The sequence below is a fragment of the Nuphar pumila genome, chromosome 16, assembly GCF_984573655.1.
Source record: "Nuphar pumila chromosome 16, dmNupPumi1.hap1.1, whole genome shotgun sequence".
Taxonomy (NCBI): domain Eukaryota; kingdom Viridiplantae; phylum Streptophyta; class Magnoliopsida; order Nymphaeales; family Nymphaeaceae; genus Nuphar; species Nuphar pumila.
The window spans coordinates 47194858-47220900 of record NC_143264.1 but is presented as its reverse complement, the minus strand read 5'-3'; the positions used below and the strand labels follow the sequence as shown (position 1 = coordinate 47220900).

Below are 26043 nucleotides of genomic sequence, written 5' to 3'. Positions count from 1 at the left end.
CAAGTTTTGACTTCACCAATGAAATCTGAGAAACACGACCTTCGACTGTTCAGATCCAAACTTCAAATATAATTTTAAAGAAACTTGACCAAAACCTTCCACCTCAACCAAGGATGATTATAGGTTGTAAATCAAGATCATACATCCAACACGACTTAGAATGTGTTACCATCACACATCCGCCACTACGACAACCAGTAGCAGCACCCAACACAGAATCCCACTTCAAAAAACAAGGTTCCCACAAACAGAATATTTTTCAACACAGCAGGAAATCACACCTGCTGATTCCTTGGTTTCAAACATCAACAGAGTCAAAAGGATCACGACACAGCACCTAGATGCACGACTAACAATACTATGAGCACGCAGAGACTTCTTTCAAGTCTGCTGAATCAAAAAGATCACTACACAGCACCCAGTTGCTTGCTAAATAGAATCTGAGCACAACCAGCGATAACATGAGCAGAAACAAAATAATTTTTTTTTTCTCACAACATCTGCTCCCAGCCATATATATCATGACAGCAAAAAAAAATCAATTTCACGACTGTTTTTTTTTTTCTCAGCAGCAGCCTCAACGCAATACAGTCACAGCACCAGCACACACGACCAACATCATCCACGACCACGACAGGCTGAATATCACGACTACAATAGGTTGTCTACTACGACTATACATCCACCACTATAGAGATGCATATCACAACTACGATAGAGATGCATACCTCGACTGCACATCCACCATGAATATGCCTCTGATTCATGCTAGAAACTAGAGACTTATTCAACATCCACTCTAACCCCATTGACTCACTTTGAAATCACATCCAACACAGTTGGATCACCATATGAAGAACCCGATCCAGACTGCAGTTTGAATCGATCGTATTGCTTGCTCCTTCCACGCACAACTACCTCGACTTTCACAAGTTGTAGATGTTGACAACGATCACCATCTAATCTGCTGAATCGATCGTATTGCTTGCTCCTTCCACGCACAACTACCTCGACTTTCACAAGTTGTAGATGTTGACAACGATCACCATCTAATCTGCTGAATCGATCACTGGTTCACGATGATAAGACAGCTTTTTCTATAATCACTCGAACTTGGCGCAGGGCACGAGATCACGCTCCCAAGGACGATGGCTCTGATACCATGTTGAAGGTAAGGTGAGATGCGCAGCAACCAGGTATATATATATATATATATATATATATATATATATATATATAGAGAGAGAGAGAGAGAGAGAGAGAGAGACGGCTGGAGAATAATAGAACTCCCCTATTTTTTCAATTAGGGCTAATCTCTATATTAAATAGAGATAGTCCAAGAAACAAAATTACACCAAGGTCGCTCATTAAAGAATAAGATTCAAATAACCTCTAGTTTAGAAAAACTTATTTACTAAAAACATCTTAGTCTCAACAGAGGTTTTAAGCTTAAGCTTTCTTAAAAAGTAGGTTATTTGATATTTCATAATTAAGGAGGGACTTGTATGTAATTTTTTTTATTGGCTTCTCTCTATTTAACTTTGAGGAAATTAGCCCTAAGTAAGAAATTTAACGAGTTCTCTCTCTCTCTCTCTCTCTCTCTCTCTCTCTCTCTCTCTCTCTCTCTTCTGGTGCACCTCGTTCAAGTCTCCACAGTATAGTTACAAGTTGTAGCTTCATTATTTACCTAGTTTCACTGTCATGTGGACTGATCAACTTGGTTATAAACGGCATTATTTGCTCTATTGATGATTCAAGTTAATGAAGAACAGACTAGTGGACTTGATCAAGTTGGGTTCAAAAGATGCTAGTAGATAGTCCTACAGTCTGAGACTCTGAATAATACTTGGAAGCACGATTTGGCAGTTATGTAAGTGCTTTGGTGTCTCGGCATGTTTAAATACATTTGCTCCAATAGTTTGTGTGCATGATGCATGTTATTCCTGTACCTTTTAATGAGTCCATTCAAAGGAAAAAGAATCAAGTATGATGTAGAATTAGGATATAAGCAGTTAACTTTTCATATAGTTGTGCAAGATTCTCGTGTAAAATTTGTTAATGAAGCAATCCATTGGTGGTATAAACTGTGGATCAATCTCAGTCATACCCAGTTGATGGCTGCGCGTTGCATGTTGATTCAGTCACTGTTGCCGAACTTAGGACTTGCTATCATGATTAGGGAGGGTTACCCTTGATAACTGGAATTAGTATTGATGTGGATTTCATTACATATGTGATGCAATTCTTGACTGACAGTTACGAACTGAAGTCTAGGGAACCCAGACTCTATCATGAACAGGATTAGTTCCCCTATTGCGAGTAGTACAAATGAATGAGTTGTGGTTTTATCTCATTGACAAGTTCGATTTTTTGTTGTTGTGGGCAGATTTTACAGGTTATAAACTGAATATAATGGCAATTTCTGAACGTGAAATCTATGGGTGTTTATGTATATTTTTGCAATGTGAGAAGTCTGTCTTTATTTTTACCATACGTAATTTCCTTGAACCTACATAGTTGAGTCATGTACGATGTGTTCTTTAATGTATTTATTTCTGATTTGTAATATATATATATATATATATATTGAAGGCAGATAATCGAAAAATCTCTGAATCTGCATATTGGATCAAGGCACAGGCTGAACCGGGGATATAAATATATGTGTTCCAGAAAAGTTAATGTATTTTGTTGACTATCAAAATAGCACTGAAATTCAGCACCTATCTGGCCGTGTAAAACTCTGTTTCTGTTTTCTTCATAACAAATCGACAGCTAAAATTTGGGCAGGATGTGTAGCAAGGAGTTCACTACACCCACGAACTTATGTGTGCATTTGATAATCTGACATTTTGGTTAACTGATGGATAAATGTAGATGCATGCTTAAATCTAGTGTTTTCATTCGATTCATTTTAAATCAAAGTACAAACCCTGCTCGAGTTCTGTATATGCTTTTTGATTTTTCACCTAATTAATCGAGGTTAATGAATCACAAATTCTCGATTCGGTTATAACACTCTTGAGATTATATGGCGTGATCCCTAAATGAATCAATTGGGTCTGCATAATCAAATGGATACCCGATGCGGGTACTTGGGGTGTTAAACTTGTGTGCAATATCAATGACACAGATGAAAAACTTAAATTTAACTTTTGTGATGCCTGACTGGTTTAAAGGTATCGGGGCAACCGTGCCCGACTGGTTTAAAAGTACCGGAAAAACCGTGTTTGACGGTTTAAAAGTATCAGAGCACTCTGAGTGAGTCTACACAATTAAATGGATAAATTTTGGGTTATTGCACCATTCTAAAGTATAAATTTTAGGGACCTACTACTACAGTAGTAGGAATCAAATTTTTGGGAAACTCCTGTTTCTTGAACGACTGGGTGCAGTTCGGAAAAAAAACTCGGACACATCGGAAAATATAAATTAATAAGAAAGCAACCCACTCAGATTCAGGCTTACCTTGAAGAGGGTAGGTGGTACAAAACTCCGGGGACATGTGTTTATTGCTTCGAGCGGCAATGGCTCGTTGGTCCCCAGTTCTCGAAGTTAGGGGACCCGGACTACCAAATGTGTCCTAGGTGGTAGCTCATCATTCTTCTGCAGAAGTTAGGGATGCATCCTGTGTTATTTGGGCCTTTGGGAGATTCTCTCGGTTACTGACCGCTCCCTTAGGATTTATAATTTCAATTAGAATATTCGGGTTATAATGAAACACCAATGAATAATAAACCCCCGAATGTTCTCTTCTATTACAGTTGTCTTGGCCCGCGGGATAATTAAAGATAAACATTTGAATTAGATCATCTTAGGTATCACATCTGAGTAGGTAGTGACAGATTTACAATTGTACACATAAACAATTATTTTTAACATGTGGGCATTTACTTTTAATATGCAATGGAATCTGTGGTTATGAGATGATTAAATTCAGCTAATGTTGTTACCTGTTAGTTAGTTTTCATAAACCGTTGCTATCACAGTGTAGATTCTTTACTTATACTTGTATATGTTGAAAATCATACACATGACCCACATTACATACTTGACACATGATATACCTGCAAGAAAAATTACAGTATTTCCTACTTAGACAGTTATAGTTTAATTCCTATAAATTTACCATTTTTCAGGTGAAGAATAGAATGTCATGAGCTGCTGCGGGATGGGGCATTGATTGAGATATTGATTTATTGTGTTCCTGGGATGTCTCAAATTAAATTTGGATTTATTAGAATTCATGTTATTTGAAACTCTGATGTTATTATTTATTTGAAATAGAATAGATGTTATTGCTTTGATCACTCTTGTAATGCACCTGAATACTTAACCTAATGAAATGATTGTTTTCACTATCATGAAAAAAAAATCCTCAAAATTTGAGTTAAATTTTGGGGCATTACAAAAATGACAAGCAACCCAAAGGTGAGTAGGCAGCTTAAATCCCTATAAAAATAATTGGATGAGAACCACATCAATCGTCTAAGAGTGGCCATAAAATTGTTTCTATAAAGATCTAGTACCTTCATCAACAAACTACAGATATAAAAATAATATCCCTAGCAGATAGACATTAACAAATAGAGATGTATCTGAATATAAAGACATTGGTCCATCATGAATCATGATTGCACTATACAGAGTTGTCAATCGAGGAAGCGGGAGCGAGAAGCAACTCGAGAAGTGAAAGCAGAAAGTGAGGCACTTTTAGAATTTTAGGAATCAAAAAGCGCGGGACGACTTAAAAGCGAACCGGGAATCATCTTGAAAGCGAGAAGGGAAGTCAACCAGGATTCGAAGGGGGAACGAAGAAGGAATCAACCAAAGATTCGAGCGAGAAGCGAAAGGGAAGCAAATAGGAATCGAAAAGAAAGCAAAAATGTAATTATATTTTTTTTAATTTAATAAAATATATGATTTATGTTATATAACTCAGAAACAGTCCACCAAAAATATAAGTTATATATCTCAAAAATATAACTCAGAAACAGTCAACCAGAAATATAACTCAGAAACAGTCAACGACAACGAGAAATATAATTTATATAACTCAAAAAGAAGATCGAGAGAGAGAGAGAGAGAAACAAGAATAAGAACAAAAAAATAGGAAGGAAAAAAAAAAGAGAAGTAAAAAACAGGAAAAAGAAAAAAAGGAAAAAAGGAAAAAAGAAGAAAAACAGAAAAAAGAAAAAAAGGGTATTTCTTTTATTTTTTTTGGTAAATTTTTTATTTTTAAGGGCTAAAATTGGAAGCTTGTTTCCCATTTAGGGGGAAGTGTGCTTACCATTTAAAACTTGTGCTTCCCCATACATGTCGGAAGTGCTGCGTTTTGCGCTTCCGAAGCGCGCTTCCCCACTCCTATAGGCACTTCCAGTAACCCTGCACTATACTGCTAACTCTAGGCCCAAGTGCTAGCTTCATAGCATAGACTGCCTTTCAAAGTTGTTTCATAGAGCTAGATGCAACTATAGGACCATATGGAGGATCCATATGTATGTCCTTACACAAATCACAGTTCTTCATATCCATCAGCTGAGGGTCAACCACAAAACAGAAGCAACAGAAGAGAGGGTACAAGGTACAAACTTAAATGAATATGCCTGTGCTAATAACACTTGCAAACCCCTTGCTAATAACACTTGCTGGGTTGTTTAGGTCTTATGTCATTGTCTGTGGGTATATAAATTCTTGACCAGAGTAAAGGGATGCTAATTTAACTGTCATAAAGTACGAATAGAAAAGTCTCATAAATGGCATATTTGAATGATAAAACATCCAAATGTTCTGAATGCCAACATATATAAGGACACGAAAATGAGATCTTACTTGAATGATCAATTATATATTTATATTTACCATAGATTGCAAATTCATAGTGGAATAGCTCTAAACAAAAGTATCCAATACGAACATTATATTATATCATGGAATCAAGTTCAGTAGTTTTTTTTGCATTTTGTATCATGGAAAGCAGGCATATGGGACTTCTTACATGAGACAAAAACAAATCAAGTTTGCTCTTAATCTAAAATGTAAACTATTTGAAAATTGAATCTGGACCATGGATCAAAAGCTTGGATCAAGCCAGATCTTCCTTAGTATTTGCAGTGTTTTGATTGAAAGCATTTTAGACAACGCTAAATTGCTTAGTTTAAAAATAATAATAATAATAAAGGATGGCAACGGTGAAGCCAAACTCACTGACCTATCTCCACTATGCAACAACATATAAACATAGGTATTGTTGTCAAGACTTACACATCTATCAAGCCAGGCATAATTACTGCCTCTCCATAGTCAACTACACGGCCTTCTGAAAATTTGCCATGCTCTCTTTCAACCACTGACAAGATTCTCCCACCTTTTATTTCAACTGTTCATTTACAAAGTAATCTGAAATTTAGGAAGCAGCACTAAGGAGAAGAAGAACTATCTTTCAAACTAGAAAAGTATCTCTATACCTAGTGCCTATTTTCATTGAAACTTTTTGAAAGGAAAAACATGATTTCTTTAAATTCACATTATATAATTGAGCAGAACTAGTCATTGCTTAAGCAAGTGACCAGGAATCATGCACACACACACATGTATGCACATGCACATAGATACACAGGCACGTGCAAACACACTTGCACACGTATGCAGACAGGCTCCAATTCCTCTATGGTTGAGGTTCGGACTTGTTCTCCACAAAACAGAGGCTCTTTGTGGACCCTCCTTCCAAGAAGACAAATGCATCCTCAGTATATCCCAGAAAGAAAATGAAAATTGCTTGTCTGTGCTACAGATGTTGTTTCTAAAGTTCTTTTTTTCCTCTCCACAGTAAGTAAAGGAAGAAAGAACCAATGGAATTGTCATACATTGCTTCCATCCCACATGCAATATAGCTTATCAGTCTAATTGCATGAAGCACCATTTTAAAGATCGAGCAAGCAACAGAATTGAATAGAAAGCTGCTGTTAAAATGAAAAACAATCCAGTCATAGAGTAGCTGCATCTAAATAAGTAAAGCACATAAGTAAGAGGAATTGTATCACTCCTTAGAAAATGTGTTAGTATTCTATCTACTTTGATCGGGACCAGTGTTATAAAAAAACGCGCCTTGAGGCGCAAAAGGCATGCCTCTCCTTGAGGCGCAGCCCTCTGTTCAAAAAAAAAAAAATTTACAAAAAGAATTCTGAGACATGATCAACAAGATTTTTGTAGGTTAATCTCATATATTTTCTAGTTATGTAATCAGTTTCTTAGTATATTACTATATTTTAACTTTTGTTGGTTAATCTCAAATATTTTTCAGTTATGTAATTAGTTTTTTAATATATTTTAACTTTTGTTGGTTAATCTCATATATTTTTCAGTTATGTAATCAGTTTTTTAGTTACTTTTAGATGTTAATCTCATATTTTTTAGAATAATCTCATATATTTTAACTTTTATAGGTTAATCTCATATATTTTCCAGTTATTTCAATTATGTAATCAGTTTCTTAGTATATTTTAACTTTTGTTGGTTAATCTCATATATTTTCCAGTTTTTAGTTACTTTAATATGTTAATCTCATATTTTTTAGAATAATCTCATATATTTTAACTTTTGTAGGTTAATCTCATATATTTTCCAGTTATTTCAGTTATGTAATCAGTTTCTTAGTATATTTTAACTTTTGTTGGTTAATCTCATATATTTTCCAGTTATGTAATCAGTTTTTTTGTTACTTTTATATGTTAATCTCATATTTTTTAGAATAATCTCATATATTTTAACTTTTGTTGGTTAATCTCATATATTTTTCAGTTATGTAATCGGTTTCTTAGTATATTTTATCTTTTGTTGGTTAATCTCATATATTTTTCAGTTATGTAATCATTTTTTTAGTTACTTTTATATGTTAATCTCATATTTTTTAGAATAATCTCATATATTTTAACTTTTGTAGGTTAATCTCATATATTTTCCAGTTATTTCAGTTATGTAATCAGTTTCTTAGTATATTTTAACTTTTTTTGGTTAATCTCATATATTTCTCAGTTATGTAATCAGTTTTTAGTTACTTTTATACTAAGTCACAGGGACTCGGCAAAACAGGTGTCGCACCCGCGTCAACGCGACGCTACGCGGGTGCGGCACCGGATGCGGTCAACACGACCCTAGGTGCGGTCAACGCACCCAGGGTCATTTTTGTCCACTGTTTTGGCGTTAAAAAAAAAATCCCCGATGAAAAGGAGGATTAGGGCAAAAAAAAAAATTTGCCCTAATCTCTCGTCTCCTCTCCCCCTGAGCTCGAGCTCTCTCCTAGCGATGCCCCAACTCCACCTCCCAGGCTCCTCCTCTCCTTTCGCAGGTATGTACCCTCTCTCACTCTCTTCTTGGGTCGGCAGGGGAGGGGCCGAGCACCCCCTTCCCTTCTCACTCTCTTGTTGGGTAGACAAGGAAGGGGCCAAGCCCCCCCCCCCCCCCTCTCTCGGTCTCTTGTTGGGTTGGCAAGGGAGGGGCTGAGCCCCCCCCCCTGCTCCATCTGTTTTCGGCAAGGGAGGGGTCGAGCCCCCCCTCTCGCTCTCTTGTTGGGTCGACAGGGGAGGGTCTGAACACCCCCTACTCCCTCTGTTTTCGGTAGGGAAGGGGTTGAGCCCCTCCCTGTTTTTGGCAGGGGAGGGGCCGAGCCCCCCACCCTACTCCCTTTGATTTCAGGGGAGGGGCCGAGCCCCCCACCCCCCCCCCCCCCCCCCTCTCGCTCTCTTGTTGGGTCGGCAGGGTAGGGGCTGAGCCCCCCCCCCCTGCTCCCTCTGTTTTCGGCAGGGGAGGGGCCGAGCCCCCCTCGCTCTCGCTCTCTTGTTGGGTTGGCAGGGGAGGGGCTGAGCCCTCCCTTCTCCCTGTGTTTACGACAGGGGGAGGGGGTCGAGTATAATTGATTTGAAAATTTTAATGTATTTTTTTGTGTGTTTTCAGGATAAAAATGACGGATAAAGGGAAAGGACTTGCGTCATCCTCATCCCAACATATGAGTTATGCTGCTAGTTTTGTTGATAGTTGCAGTGAGATTGATGATGTGGGGCCACTATGGGTACATGTAGATAAACTTGCAAAAACTGGAGAAGGAGGTGGTGGAAACAAGAGATTTCAATACAAGCTCTGCGAAAGAGATTTTGTTGGGTCTTACACAAGAGTGAAGGCTCATTTGTTAAAGATACCAGGACATGCATTTCAGCTTTCAGAAAAGTTGATGAGGCAATGCGAAGACAATACAAGAAAATACAAGAAGAATATGAGAAGAGAAAGGCAATGGCCGATTCTTCTGCAGTCAGTGTGCCATTTGCAAGCCACCAAGAAGATGCTAAAAAAAAAAAGAAAAGTCAATGTAGGAGGTAGAGGAACGATACAAGCAGCATTCAATACGTATGGAAGAGAAGAATTTGATAGAAAAGTTGGGAGGTATTTTTATTTTGGTTCACTCCCATTTAATGTGGCTAGAAATCCTTATTGGAAGGATTTAGTAACATCATTGGCAAATTGTAATTTGAGTGGTTATGTGCCTCCAAGTTCAGAAAAAATACGAACCACACTTCTTGCAGAAGAGAGGGCAAATATGGAGAGGTTGCTAGAGATTAAAAAATATTCATGGGAGCAAAATGGAGTTTCTATTGTGTCTGATGGATGGACAGATATTCAAAGACGCCCATTAATCAATTTCATTGTTTGTTCGATTAGTGGCCCAATATTCTTGAAAGCAGTTGATGCACCTGGGGAATATAAAAATGCAGAGTATTTGAAGGGATTGTTTATAGAAGTGATAAAAGAAGTGGGTGATCAGAAAGTGGTACAAATCATTACAGACAACAGTCCAGTTTGTAAAAGTGCAGTGTTGAGTTTGGAGAGTGAGTACCCTCATATTTTTTGGACTCTCTGTGTAGCACACAGCTTAAATCTAGCCCTAAAGAGCATCTGCAACCCCAAAGAAGAAGAAAATTCACAAGCATATGTTTTATGTTCATGGATTGAAGATTTAGAAAAAATGTCAAAAGCATTAGGAATTTTGTTGTTAACCACCATCGTGCTAATGCTATATTTGATAGGCATTCCGATTTGAAATTGTTGAAGGTCGCTGAAACACGTTTTGCGTTCATCATTGTGATGATGAAGAGGATTAAAAGAGTGAAGAATGCTTTGATTAACATGGTGACTGATGAAAATTGGACATTTTATCGTGTTGATGATGATATCAAGGCTCAAGAAATTAAAAAATTCATTCTTGATGATGAGTTTTGGGACAGAGTGGTATACTTCAATTTACGCAACCTATTTGGGAAATGTTAAGAGAAGTTGATAAGGATGAGCCCATGCTTCATAGAGTTTATGAAATGTGGGATAATATGATGGAAAAAATAGAAGCTATAGTTTTTGTAGAAGATACACCGAACCCTAGATAGAGAGAGAAAGAGAGAGAGAGACGGATGCACAGGAAGAGAGGACTCGATTAATGTTATTAGGGCCTCTCTCTATGTTAAATAAAGAGAGGCTTAAAGGAATAATTACAACCAAATCCATTATAAAAGCAAAATTACAAATAGCATCAAATATAAAAAGGACTTCACTTAAAACCACCTATCTTCAACACTCCCCCTCAAGCTGGAGCATAGATATCAATCATGCTCAGCTTGTCACAACATTTTGAGAAATTTGGTCTAGCAAGAGGTTTTGTAAACATATCTGCAACTTGGTCTTCCGACTTTAGATATTTGGTAGTGATATGACCAGCTTGAACCATATCCCTTACATAGTGGCAATCAACCTCAATGTGCTTTGTTCTCTCACGAAATACAGGATTGTTCGCTATATATGTTGCAGCTTTGTTATCGCACATCATGGTCATGGGAGAGGAAACCTTCACCTGAAGATCATGAAAAACAGTACGAACCCACATTAATTCAGCAGTTGTTTGGGCCATAGCCCGATATTCTGATTCTGCACTCGACCTAGAAACCACATTTTGTTTCTTACTTCTCCAAGAGATCAAGTTGTCTCCCAGAAACACACAGAATCCTGTGGTAGATTTTCTATCCACTACAAATCCTGCATAGTCAGCATCAGAATAGGCCACTATCTCCAGAGTTCCACCTTTCCTGAACAATAACACCTTTTCAGGTGAAGATTTTAGATATCTGAGAATCATAATAGCTGCATTCCAGTGTACCTCAGTTGGTTTGTCCATAAACTGACTAACTTTGCTTACTGCTAAAGCAATATCCGGCCTGGTCACAGTTACATACAGTAGCTTCCCTACTAGGGAGCGATAGCTTTTGCTATCAACCAGTTTTGACCCTTCTTCAAACAACTGAACTTTATGGTCCATGGGAATATTTGCTGGTTTAGCTCCCAACATTCTTGTTTCGTTTAATAAGTCAAGAACATACTTCCGTTGAGACAAAACCATCCCTTCACGGCTCCTGGCAACTTCTATACCTAGAAAATACCTGAGTGAACCAAGGTCTTTTGTAACAAAGTGTTTTTTAAAGATGAGCCTTTGTGGCTTTAATAGCTTTCACATCATCTCCTGTAAGAATGATGTCATCCACATATACCATCATAACAACTATGCCAGAGCTAGTTTTCTTTATAAATAGTGTATGATCTGCTGCTGACCTATTAAAGCCAAAGCGTGACATCACTTCAAACAACTTTTAAAACCATGAATAAGGACTTTGTTTCAAGCCATAAATCGCCTTTTTCAATCTACACACCTTCTGACACTCCCCCTCAACCGCGAATCCTGGAGGTTGTTGCATGTAAACGGTCTCAGATAAATCCCCAAATAGAAATGCATTTTTCATATTTAATTGGTACAAATTCCAACCATGTTGAACAGCTACTGAGAGAACAAGACGAATGGTACCCATCCGTGCAAGAGGAGAAAAGTTTCAAAGAAATCAGTACCATATGTCTGAGTATACCCTTTGGCAACTAATCTGGCCTTGTACCTTTCAATAGAACCATCAGATTTGTACTTTATGGTATATACCCATTTACATCCAACAATGTCAGCATCTGCTGGGGAATCAACTAGATCCCATGTATGTTGAGATATTAAAGCATCCATTTCTTCTTGCATAGCCAGCTTCCAGTGAGTATCAAGCTTTGCCTGCTGATAGTTCAAAGGAATAGTTTCAGCAGATAAGGCTGAAATAAAAGATTTCATCAGATTTCCAATTCTGGCATCGGAGACAAAATGAGATATGGGATATAAGGTACATTGTCGTGTCCCCTTTCGTAGAGCAATAGGCATGTTATCATCATCATGAAGATCACTATTGTCAGTAGAACTTACCTCAGGGGAAGAAGAAGATGAAGGCACTTGCGGAGGTGGATCTCTACGCACATATACCAATGGAGGATTATGAAATCTAGAAGAGGATGAAGGTTGGTTCGGGAATGAGGGCACGGATTCCAAAGGGAAATGAGGTATAGGTAATGGACAAGACTCAGCTGGATCAACCTGCAGCGGGGAACCGGTACTAGAGTAATATGGAGTGGATTCCAAGAAAGAGACATCTGCACTGACATACTCTCGGCGAGAAGTAGGATCATAACATCGATATCCCTTTTGATTGTTGGGATAACCTATAAATATGCATTTTGTAGCTTGAGCAACTAATTTATCACGGTCAGGGTCAAGTTTATGTACAAAACAAACACATCCAAATACTTTGGGCGAGAGGGAGAAGAGGGGGGTATTGGGTTTTAGGATATGAATTGAAATTTGATCACCCACAGAAGATGAAGGCATGTGATTGATCAGATAACAAGCAGTTGTGATCGCATCACCCCAGTATAACGCAGAAACATTGGATTGAATCATAATGGTCCTGGCAACATCAAGCAGGTGACAATGTTTTCGCTCAGCCACCCCATTTTGTTGAGATGAATAGGCACAGAAAGTTTGGTGTTGAATGCCATTATCTTGGTAAAATTGTAACAGACCTTTTGATTTAAACTCGAGAGCATTATCAGTGCGAACAATCTTGACAATAGATTCAAACTGAGTTTTTATTTCAAGAATTAAAGATTGGAGAATACTTGAAACTTCAGACCGTTCCTTTATTAAAAACACCCATGACAACTTAGAGAAATCATCAACAATAACTAGATAGCATCGACACTGAGTCCTAGTAGGAATCTTACTAGGACCCCATACATCTGCATGAAGAAGTTCAAAGACTATTACTAGATTGACTCTGACTCGAAGGGAATGAACTTCGATGATGCTTGCCCAGCTGACATGCTTTACACTGAAATGATGTGGTGGAAGGAATTTGAGGAAAGACCGACCGAAGCTTTGACAATGAAGGATGACCAAGACGACGATGCCACTGAACAAGACTGAATGAATGTTCCCTGCAGCATGAACAGTACCCATTGGATGATGTAGGTAGTAAATTCCATTTTCTTCATAGCCTCCACCAATCTTCTTCCCCGTCAGCAAATCCTGAAAATGACAACCCATTGGATCAAATATTACTCTACAGTTTTGTTCTTTTATAAGGCAACTAACAGAGAGTAAACTTTGAGGAAAGTTTGGAGCATGAAGAGCATTTTTCAACTGTAATGAGGAGGATATAGAAATATTTCCCTGACCAACAACCGGGGAGGTGCTCCCATCGGCTAATGAGACTCCAAGCTGAGCCTTAATATCCTTTAGATCTGAAAAAATAAGTGAATTTCCACACAAATGTCTGGATGCACCAGAATCAATAATCCACTTGCTGTCAGTTGGATGAAGTAGATTTCCGGTCGAATAGGCAACACCAGCTACAGGAGAGGTAGAACTCAAAGGACGAAGAGCTATCAGCTCATCATATTCAGCACGACTGAGGGTGATACTACTGTCACTTGCAGAGATATTTTCCTGTGCCTTTGTTGCCTCGAGAGTAGTAACATTTGCTTTAGGAGCATATGACTTTGATGAAGAGGAGGTTGGTCGGCCATGCTTATCCCAGCAACGATCTTCTAAATGTCCAGATTTTCTACAAAATGTAGATTGAAGTTTTCCTCTGCCTCCCATACCTCGTCTGCGACCTCGTCCTCTGATGTTCTGAAAATTTCCACGCCCATAACTAGATGAGACAACTAAAGCAGATGACTGAGTCACAGACTGAGAATGTGGAAGAGATATCGCAAGTCTACTCAGACGATTATATGCCTCAGCAAGAGTAGGTACATCTGAACCAGTCAACATTTGGACTTTTGCAACAGAGAATTCTGAAGATAAACCTGTAAGAAACCGAGCAACCATAGTTTGTTCTTGATGATCCTTTTGTTTTGAACAACAGAGGGGTCTGTGAGCATTAAGTCTTTCAAAGGCAGTTTTTACGGAGGCATAGTACTAGGCCAAGGTTTGATCTCCCTGCTGTAAATTATATATTTTCTGTTCAACTTGCAGGATATGACTCACATTAGTCTCTTGTGAGTACGTATCTCGAAGATTGTTCCACATCTGTTTGGTTGTATTATAGTAAATTAAACCATCTGGAATATGAGGTTCGACACTATTCATAATCCATGACATAACTATGTCATTATCTTCATTCCAGGTAACATATTTTCCCACCTTTTCAGTGGGTTCATCTTCCAACAAGATATGTTTTCTACGATGTCCAGATACCGACATCATAAATGTTTTGGACCACCTAGCATAGTTAGTTTCATTCAACCTTACAGATGAGCCGTACGAAAATGGATTGGCAAGTGCCTTATATTCTCTAATATTTTCCAATTTTGAATCACATTTCGAAGTTTCAGCCATACTTCTGGTTCAGCAAACAAAAAACTAGACAAACTCCAATCAACACAGGGAAAAACGTGTGTACCACCCACACACCAACCGATATGACAATCAGCAACTGTTCACACACAAAAAAAAAACCACGACACTAAGGAACAGCAGCCCACAACCATAAAAAAAATATTTTTTTTTCTCAGCACGTCAGTGAATCACGACCAACATAACTCTGCATACGCAGAACCTGTTTCATAACAGGGGCTGCTCCCCAGACATATACAGCTCGACAGTCAGTCATTTTTCAATCACAAGCAACACCACTACTAGTTTAATTGTTGTTTCTTCAAAAAAAACAGGAAGTCGCAACATGAACTCACGATACAAAAAAAACTCAAGGCCCAAATATCAGGGTATCACGGCTGAAATAAAAGCACTGATAGATTAACACATTCACGACAGAAATATCAGGATAAAGCACTGATATCTTTCACACATTCACGGCAAATCAGAAAGCAAATAGATTAAAACACAGGAGCTAACGTGGTTCAGTGCAAACTGTACCCATGTCCATGATATCAAGGTCTCACGCCATGAAATCACGAAAAAACAGGGCCCAAACATATGCAGAATCACCAACAGCAACAGCAAACTCACCAAGGAATGAAATAACCAACAGCAGAATCACCACTAACCAACATTTGTCAACACTTACCAACAGCAGAGTCAATCCGGGAATGAAATAAGACTCGGCAACAAAGAATCACGGCAGGAACTCACAGCGAAGACGAAACTCGGCAACAGGTAGTCACAAAAAAAAACCGAGAAGCTACCAAACCCACAGCAAGCATCCACGACCAGCAGCACGCCCAGATCTGTCATCAGATCTAAAAAAAATATTTATCGTTGACCTGATTGGAAAAATATTTTCATTGGATCGAAGTTTGATCACGATCGAGAAAACTTCCATGATCGACTGTGCTTTGATCACAATCGATCACACTCCCACGATCGGCTATCGATCTCGCTCCCACGATCGGCTAGGCTCTGATACCATGTAGAAGATACACAAAACCCTAGATAGAGAGAGAGAAGAGAGAGAGAGAAACGGCTGCACAGGAAGAGAGGACTCGATTAATGTTATTAGGGCCTCTCTCTATGTTAAATAGAGAGAGGCTTAAAGGAATAATTACAACCAAGTCCATTATAAAAGCAAAATTACAAATAGCATCAAATATAAAAAGGACTTCACTTAAAACCACTTATCTTCAACAGTTTTCAAGCATGAAGAAAAAAATCCTGCATTGGATGATTTAGATTTTTTTAACTATATTCATTCAATTTTAGTCAGAAGATGGGATAAGAGCAACACTCCTTTGCATTTCATGGCACATTCTCTTAATCCAAAATATTATGCAAATAAGTGGCGGGCTGGTGGTATTGGTCGTGTCCCTCCAAATTTAGACTCAGAGCTATCAAGACATAGAAATATGTGTATGATAAGACTTTTTCCAGAAGCATATCATCTACATCAAGTCACACAACAGTTTGGAAAATTTTCATCTTCGAGATTATATGGATCGGCATTATTCTTGAGAGAAGAAGATAATATAGATTTTATCACATGGTGGTCAACATTTGGATCAAAAACACCTCTTCTCCAACGTCTTGCATTAAGATTGCTATCGCAGACTGCTAGTTCATCTTGTGAAAGAAATTGGAGCACATATTCTCAAACTCACCATCAAGCGTACAGAGGATTTAGTATATGTCATTCAAATCTTCGATTACTTTCGCGAAGCAATGATGAATACAGGTACTAATTTGCTCTCTTAGTTATTTAATTATTTCTTAGTTTTCATTTAAATATACTTGTATTGTATTTATCATTTTCAAATTGGGTTTATAACGTAGACAAGGAACATCCAAATTTTTGGATGTAAACCCATAAGAGTGTGACTTCGAGGGAGAACATGATTTCAACATAACAAACATGGATTTAGCTGAGCCCAGTATTCCTTCTAATGATGCATTTGATGATGAAGAAGAAAATTATTAACATCCATTATTTCATCAGGATATACTTTGGTATGTAATTTAGTTCTTTTATACTTTACTTATTTGATTGATATTTAGGTCGATTTATGTAATTGTTTTACTTATTTGATTGATAATTTGATATTTAGGTTGATATACTGCATGCATGATGAATCATATTATGACAATGTTAACTGTTAAATGTTAAACTGTTAAAACTTCAAAATTATATATATATATATAAATTATTATTTTTTACATTTTTGCCTCCTGCCGCACCCCCGCACCCGGGTTTTTTGGAAGTGCCGCATCCACGCACCCGCACCCATGTGACATAGCTTTTATATGTTAATCTCGTATTTTTTAGTACTTATTTGAGATTTTCTATTTCTTATTGGTTGTTATTTCATCAATAAAGCATTTCTTTATTTATTTGTATTTTTAGATATTTTTTTATAATTTTTTTAAAGTTTTAAAAAAAATATTTGAGGCTTACGCTTTACGCCTCGCCTCGGTTTTTGGTGGAGCACCTCGCTACGCCTCAACGCTTTTCAAAACACTGATTGGGACCTTTTCTGAATAAAGCTGATTACCAAGTCTTGTCTTTTTTCTTTCCAAGGATTTAGTTATAAAAAATGTAAAGCACTGCATAAGAACATACCTCCACCGCTGATTACACCTTCAGGAGTAACAACCCGCTTGCTATAAAGCCAAAAATGATCATATGGAAGAAGACTGCAATCCTCATTTGATTTCTGAAGGGAAAAAGAAATAAATGGAAAAAAATAAAACAATCAACAGCACTTCAAAATCCAATACTGAAGTGAACGCAACCTACAGAAAACATCACATAAAATCCGTAATCGACAACAGGCCCAAATATTAGAACCTGGATAGTACATCGGCAATCTTTGGAATTCGTTGATATGTTAATGCTTCAAATGCCTTCACATCATTACTTTATTTGATTTATTTTAGGATATCCAAAATGAAGGGCTGTTAGAAATCTATCTGGAAGCAAATACAAGATCCTTCAGAAAATTTGAGTGTTCATGTAATTTCAGAAGATTAAGTACCTTGTATGATTAAAAGCATTTATTAGACAAACCCAGTCGCTTATTATGTTTCCTCGGTCAAATACTCAAATACTATTTTAAGATTTAGATCACGCAATGTATAGGCGTCCTCAAGTAAGATGGCCCAGACGTCATGAAGAGACTCTTAGTTCGAAACTCCTTTTAGTATCTATTTATTTGCTCGGATACAATTCATCCAATATGAAATGCTCGCAAGAAATGAGTGCTAATTTGTATCAGAACTTGAATTCCTTTACAAATGATCCCCAATCATTTCTCGAATTTATTCATTTGCTTGAATGTAATTATTAAAACATCTCTGTTTACTCCAATTCATAGTCCATGCATCATTTTTAAGAAATAAAACCGGAATCTATAACATTTATCAACATACCCTTTTCCGATTTCCAGATTCACAGAGAGAGAGAGTAAATCAGGGAGAAACAGATGAACAATAAAATCAAATTCATGTCAAAGACGACATATAATGCATCATAACAGTGAAATCGGAACGCCGAACGAACGATCGGAAGTTCAAACCGTTTTCTAGACTTGTTTCAGGCACCAAGTTCACATCTAAAAACCTGAAACAGCAACTCCGAAATCAGCTTAAACGGACAAAAGTAATTCCTGGTCCTAGGATAATGCTCGACCTTTTTGACACAAAAGATCCTGGAACTCCTTACAAGCGCTAAAGCACTAAGAAACGCAATCCGAGAAAAACATGCAACACAAAGGATCTAGCGGTATGACAGAGGATCGATACGAAAACACATAAATTACACTTTAACAGAACCAAGTAACTCGACACGAAGGAGCGGTGAGAAGGAGATGGAAAGAAAACCGGTGACCTTCGTGGGGGATTGGCGATGGAGCAGAACGAAGAGTGCGATGGCGGAAGCGATAGGAAGAACCCACCATCGGAGGGCGTCCATCCCTCCCCGTCCGCTAGCAAGCAAGCGAGCGAACTGCCGCAGGAGTCAGGACCGTAAGTTAGTCATCTCACGCAATCTACTTCTACATCTACTTCTACTTACAGAGTCACAGCAGATCGAGTGACCGACCCAAAACAAAGTACTCGAGTCCTTCAGACACGTGTCTAGCTCGGCCCACTACTACCTTAACGTGTTTACATGCCAATGTTGGAAAAGTGATAAAAATGGAAAATTCATGTTCGGGTGTTCCCAAACAGTGCTACTTATAAGATGCAGACCGGTCATATTGCATAGTAATTTGGTGTCATCGCAAAGACTTAAATACCCTTTACTGTCATTCTCTTCCTCTTCTTCAAACGGACATAAATGCCCTCCATCTAGAAAACTGAATCGGCGGTTCGTGAAAAGGACAAAACTGCCCTCCATCGTTATCGCGCCAAAATGTTCCGCAAAGTTTGTGTATGTAGCAAGTTGTATGTTGTAGGATTTAAATAGTTCAAAACAATTCATTATCGCCCTAAGCAGAAAACTCTACCGGAGCATACTATGTTTTCATCTGTGTACAACAGAGCATCATTTTCTTTGTTCTAGAGCATCCGTTTCCGTCTTACGCGCAGTCGCAATATCGTTGCAAGCTTCTGTTGCGTATTAGTTGTTATTGTTGCTTACTCTAAAATTGAAATATCCAAAATCTTATTGTTTCAGTGAGTTTCATGTAAGGTTTTGTTATTCAATCTGAAGGTTGCTTCTTATACAACGATTTGTAAGTTTGATAAATGTTACAACGATGTGTACTTATGAACCCAAATATTCCGACGATTTCTAATCATGATGATCGTTTAATGTGTTGTGCAGGTTAGCAATGTCTGCGGCTCATCAGATTAGGGATACCCCATCGTTCTATGGGTTGTGTATTAGAGAAGTGATCCACCAGTCTCATCTATCTAAGGTTTTTGAAAGGTACCAAAATATACTTAAGATTGAGAACGATGAAGACAGGGAAAAAACCTTGGAATTGTATTATGCGGAGGATTATCCTTCAGATATCGAGGCTGCGGATCAAAGGAAGAATTCTGAAGAACGAAAGATACAGAAGAAGGATGACGAAAAGAAAGGAAAGCAAAGAAATAAGAAGGAGAATGTAAAGAGAAGGCGGAGGAATAAGGCAGAGCAGAGAGAAAGGCAAAAAAAGAACAAGGAGGAAAGAGAAAGGCATTTTAACAATGTAGTGGAGGAGAGTAAGGCGGAATTGGAGATGAGGTACTTGGAGCATAAAGCAAGGCAAAACAAGGCAAAGCCACTGAAGGAGGCAGAGGAGAAGCGAAGGCAAATGAATAAGGAGGAGGAAGAGAATGAACAGAATAAGCCTCAGGATGAGGAAGAAAAGGAAAGACGAAGGAGGGAGAAGGAGTTTGAGGAAGGTAAGGAAATGCAAAGGCAGAAGAAGGAGGATGAGGAAAAGAAGGAAAGGCAACAGAATGAGAAAAAAGAGGAGGAGGAAAAGGAAAGAGAAAGGAAGAAGCAGGAGGAGGAAGTGCAAGAAAGAAGGAAAGAAGACTTGGAAGAGAAAGAAAGGCGGCGGAAGGAGAAGGAGGAGGAGGAAGAAAAGGAAAGAAAAAGGAAGAAGCAGGAGGATGAAGTGCAGGAAAGAAGGAAATAAGACTTGGAAGAGAAAGAAAGACGACGGAAGGAGAAGGAGGAGGAGGAAGAAAAGGAAAGAGAAATGAAGAAGCAGGAGGAGGAAGTGCAGGAAAGAAGGAAACAATATTTGGAAGAGAAAGAAAGGCGACGGAAGGAGGAGGACGAGAAAAAGGAGAGAGAAAGGAAGGAGAAGGAGGAGGAGAAAAAAAAGGAGAGAAAAAGGAAGGAGAAGGAGGACGATAAAAAGGAGAGAGAAAGGAAGGAGAAGGAGGAGGAGAAAAAGGAGAGAGAAAGGAAGGAGAAAGATGACGAGAAAAAGAAAGAAAGAGAAAGGAAGGAGAAGGAGGATGAGAAAAAGGAGAGAGAAAGGAAGGAGAAGGAGGGCGTGAAAAAGAAGGAGAGAGAAAGGGAGGCGATGGTGGAGCCGGTAGAGAAGGCCTAGTTTGGAGGGAAAGGGAAAGGCAGTTGGAGGCAGTGGACCCACTAGAAAGGCCTAGTTTGGAGGGAGAATAGGAGAAAAGAGCGACCAAGATAAATAAATTCATCCTGTCTGTGAAGATTTAATAATATGTTTAGCGATTTTGGTATAGCGATTATTGTGTTAGGTATTAATATGTATAGCGATTACTGTGATAGTTTGTGTGCAACCAATATTATTTATAGCGATTAGTAACATATTATTTATAAGTACAAATGGAACTAATTTACAATTGGTAGGAATAATATGTCATTTTATGTTACAGGGAGGTCACAAGAGAAGTAGAGCATCAGGTGAAAAGCTCGGAGGTCGGTGTCAATGGCCTTTAGTTATGTCATGGTATGGTCAACTGAGTGCATATCAGAAGGACCGATTATGAAATATGCACTTCGGTGGCCTTTTGGACCAGCAATATTTTGAAACTTGCTGAAATACCATGACCCACCTGGTAAATAAGTGAAATGAGAAGACAAACATATTCCAGTTTGATTCTTTTGAGATCACCATGACTCTAGAAGATGTGACGATGATCATTGGCCTTAAGTGCGATGGCAGTGTTGTCCTATTACGACATTCAAACTATAACGCAAGGGAAAAATGCACGGCCCTTTTAGGAATGTCGATGGACGAATGGAGTCAATGTATTTCTGGTGGAATCAAGTCCACATTAATGAAAGTCTCATTTTTTCATAATAAATGGGAAGGCCGATCCGCTACTTGTGCATCTGAAACAGCTAACCAAGAGTTGCGCGGCTTCCTTCTTTATTTTTTTGGTCTTACATTATTTTCCGATTGTTTTGGTTTGAGAATAAGTTTCATGTGGATGCAGTACCTGGCAGACTTAGACGAAGTCGACAACTATGCCTGGGGTGCCGCTATGCTCGCACACTTGTACAATCAACTCTATCGTGGGAGTGATGGTACGAAAACAATTGGGGGATTTTGGCCATTTGTTTAGGTATTTGTTGATTACATACTTAATAATTGTAGATTAATCTCATTGAAGGTTGTAGTGTTACTAATAATATTGTTTTTGTTAGGCTTAGGCGTGGGAACATATTATCCCATTGCGTCCACGTTGTGGCCCTGCGAGTTGTGGTTTTCCAAAGATCGGTCACTGGGCTAGAATAAACGTCACAGTTCATAATGCTAAGTCCATTTTAGATGGGCTGCAACTAAATGAGGTAAACGTTCTAAAATTGTTTACAATCGTGTCAGCATTTATCATTGAGTATTATAAATCGTTGTAATGTTTAGCATTCTTAAGTAATCATCATTGAAGGATTGTCTTCCGTAGTACATATCGTTGTCGTCATATAATGCTTAAGTAAATTGTAATATATTTGTCACTCATTATTAAAAAGAATTTCCAATGTACAGGTTTTGTGAAGACCTTATGGAGATGGGGAGGACGATGACCAAGACATTGTTGCAGAGGCTGCTAAATTGTCTGACCGCGATTTATGGCTGTTTTGCAATTATGAAGTTGAGTTGCAGCATGGTAGTCGAGTTCTCCTACAATCTGGCTTGGGGCAGTCTATCCCAAGTAAGCCTTTGAAAGTGAGAAGGAAAATGAATAGTGGTGGGGGCAGGAACGTGAGTTAGCACGAACACTACAGGGACGAATGATTAATTTGGAACACAGGTGGTGTCTGTGCCGTATCGTATGATTCTAATGGACGATAATTTGATCCCTTCTTTTTTGAAAGGTATTGGGAACCAATGCGCCGAAATCTGACGATTGATAAAATTGGGATCCCATGCCTCCCAACTGCCCCCTCTCATGTTGCAGCTCATTCTCTACAACCAAAACGTTGTCTCTCTCTGGTTACAACAATGATTCCCTCAGTAACAAAGCGCGATGAAGAGCGAACACTTGCTACAAAAGAGAACATTGTCTCTGCCGCAAGGTTTGATCTTATGGAGAGGGATAATAAGAAATTAAGGACAGAAATAAGCAATATGGGGATACAATTGAACTCAGTGATAGAGATGATGACCAGTTTTTTTAGTAAGATGGATGCAACCAAGAGGCCACCCAGAATAGACAGTCCACCAATAAAGAGAGAGAGACAAGTCTATGATATTTCATCTGATTCGTCAAGTGCCTCGGAATAAACCCTAGGTATTCTTTTTTATCATGATAGGTATTTATTGTAATTGTATAATTAATTATCGTAACGTGACATTCTTTTATTATTTAATTCTTTAGTATTACATCTAACAGACACGTTTCGTCTGTGAATTTCGTAAATAAATAAACTTTAATCGAAAATAGATGTCTTTTGTTCAGAATGTGTGACATTGATTAAGGTCACCATCGTTATGATAGAGAATTTCTGCCCAGCAATCATTGTATTTGTCTCCGCCTAGATAGAAAATCGCAAAAAGGATTTGCGATGTATGCCGTGAACAATAATTTAACGAGTTCTGATGTCGTAAATGATAACAGTCAATAGCGATAAGAAAAGTTTGATGCTCAAAAATCGCTACTGATGATCATAAGTAAATTGCAATCGCGCAATAGGATGTCGGCCAGCCAAAATCAGTACGATATGGTTCCTTGTCAGAAATCACTCATTTGCAGGGACACCTTCAATGCAAACCGCAAAATAGGATTGCAATTCATGAGGTCAACAACATAAACGACAATGGCTTGTCCCTTTGTAAACGTTGTAAGTCAACATCGATTTGCGGTGTTAAATGATACTAGTATAAAGCGATAATGAACATTTGTTGTTAAAAAACCGATAAGGGCTAAGATATGTGGCATGAATATATCGATGTATCCATATTTGATAATCAATTCAATAATTGTCAAAGATTATTCATACCTGAAAAACGGGTTTGTTCGGGTCGGGTCAATCTCCCACTCAACTATTGTTATAATATGAAGTTGAAACGACGATTTTTTAATTATTTCAAATGTAATCATTTAACTTGCGGGTTGTTTTAAAAAAAGAGTGGCATTCAAAACAACAATTTTTTAATTATTTATAACGCAATCATTTAATTTGCGGGTTGTTTTCGAAAAAAGGGTGGCATGTGAAATGACAGTTTTTTAATTATTTAAAACACAATCATTTAATTTGCGGGCGTTTATCGAAAAAGAGCTGCATGTGAAAGACGTATTTTTAATTATTTAAAACACAATCATTTAATTTGTGGGCGGTTTTCAAAAAAGGGCGACATGTTAAAGGACATTTCCTTTATATTTGACTGATGACGTCGATTCCGTATCTGCGTTGCAAAGGTGGCATCGATATCTTCGTCCAGGCATGGCGCCGAAGAAGAGGACAATGGGAGCAATACGACCAGACATGGCGCCGAAAAAGAGGACGATGAGAGCAGTGCGACCAGGCATGGTGCCAAAGGAGAGGACGATGGGAGCAATACAACCAGAAATGACGCCAAAGGAGAGGACGATGAGAGCAATACGACCAGGCACGACGCCAAAAAAGAAGATAACCACTTGCACAGTACCAACACTACCACTTAAGACATATATTTTTTGAACCTCCTGACCGGTTTAGTCAACATTTGCCTTTTCATGTCATATTTCGACTTGTGTTGTTTACTGTAAAAAATAATTTCAATGTCGAATTCTGAATACTACGCTCATGGTGCAATCAGTGCAACATCCACAGACAAGGGAAATGATGATGCATAAATATCATATTTTATTAATACATTTTCACTGCATAAATGCATCATCTATAAGTTTAAAGCATACACTTAGGTGCATAATGATGTTAGGGAGCTCTGGTTCAAATTTCATCAAAATTGGAGTTAATTTGAAGGAATTATGACATTTACAGTGTAACGGGTCAAATATCGGATCCGATTTGAGAGATTTGGATCCAGACGCCCATTTGGACTTTGGATCTGGACCAAATTACATGAATTTAACCCTTCTCCAGCCCACTTAAGTTTTGTAAAAACATTTTCTAAAAACCCTTTGCAGAAAGAGGCGCCCAGAAATTATTTTTATTTTAATCCTGTTTTTGTAAAATAGCCAAAAGAAGCCAAAACGTCAAAAGAGGGGGCGCCCATTCCAACCCTGTCTTTGCTTTGATTTTCGTGCCCTAGGGGCACGATTCTAGCTCAACTCCACCTTCTCCCAAGCCGCCCCTCTCATCCACCTTCTTCCTCATCCACGGTTGGCCATGGAAGCCATGCCAACACCATTGGAGATGCCGTTTTCTTCCTCCATTCTCTTCTTTCATATCTTGTCTTTCTTCTCACCCTGCTGGAACTAACTTTTGTTTTGTTTATTTGCAGTTGCAGCTGGAGTGTATCCATCATGGTGGAGGTCCCGCTCCTCCATGGTCGGCCGGCCCTGAACCCTGGAGCATTGCCACTTGCAAATCCCTGCAAAGAAGACAACAAAAGGATTAGACAGCATCACCGAGGTTCCTCGTGGCATGGAGTCAAGCAAAGTCCGCTCTTCTTCATCCCCCCGGTCGTCGGATCACCCAAGAGGTTGTTAAGTTAGAACAAGTTCACTGATGCAATTCAATTGTGATGTGCGACTGCACTTGATGTGAAAAGACAGAAATGCCCCTGGAGACCTGCTGAAGACTTAGCCGCCTATTGTAGTTTATTTTCATAGTTAGAATGTTATTTAATGTAACTTGTAAACATTAACATAGATTGTAAACTTTTTATGTTAATAAAGTGTTATTTTAGAATTAATTCAGAAATATCCCGTTCCTTGTGGATTCGACCCGTACTCGCCACTTCGGTGGAAAGTCAGTTTTATATCTTTGGTTGACGATTTTCCCTTGTGTTTATTGAAAAATATGTTTTAAAAATATCACATCCAAAAGTACAACCAAATTTTGGCGCCGTTGCCGGGGAACGGCGATTTATTCTGATTATTTCTGAGATATCATTTTATTAATATATGTGTTTAGTTTAGTTTAGTTTGTTTTAATTGTTTTAGTTTATAGAATTAACATAGTTAGAAAAATATAGGGTTCATTTGCTGTTTTTGATAAGATTCACTGAATTTCATGCTTCAATGATATATTAAACAATCGAGTCTTTGAGAATGCAGTGTTGATTCCTGTATTTACTGATTTTCTGATTTAGAATAGCTTA

At 38.3% G+C, this 26043-nt stretch overlaps 1 protein-coding gene across 2 annotated transcripts in view; it reads right to left on the bottom strand.

Annotated features, from left to right (window-relative positions):
• The window catches only part of ALN (allantoinase), a 227226-nt gene extending 208295 nt beyond the window's left edge, over nucleotides 1-18931 (bottom strand). For both annotated transcript variants that reach the window (XM_089992310.1, XM_089992311.1), the window contains exons 1-3: nucleotides 18738-18931; nucleotides 17472-17565; nucleotides 6265-6379 (exon numbers count right to left, since the gene is read on the bottom strand). In XM_089992310.1, the coding sequence (XP_089848436.1) occupies nucleotides 6265-6379; nucleotides 17472-17565; nucleotides 18738-18821 (293 nt within the window). In that variant the 5' untranslated portion in view covers nucleotides 18822-18931. The remainder of the gene's footprint in view (nucleotides 1-6264; nucleotides 6380-17471; nucleotides 17566-18737) is intronic.
• Nucleotides 18932-26043: the final 7112 nt, after the last annotated feature.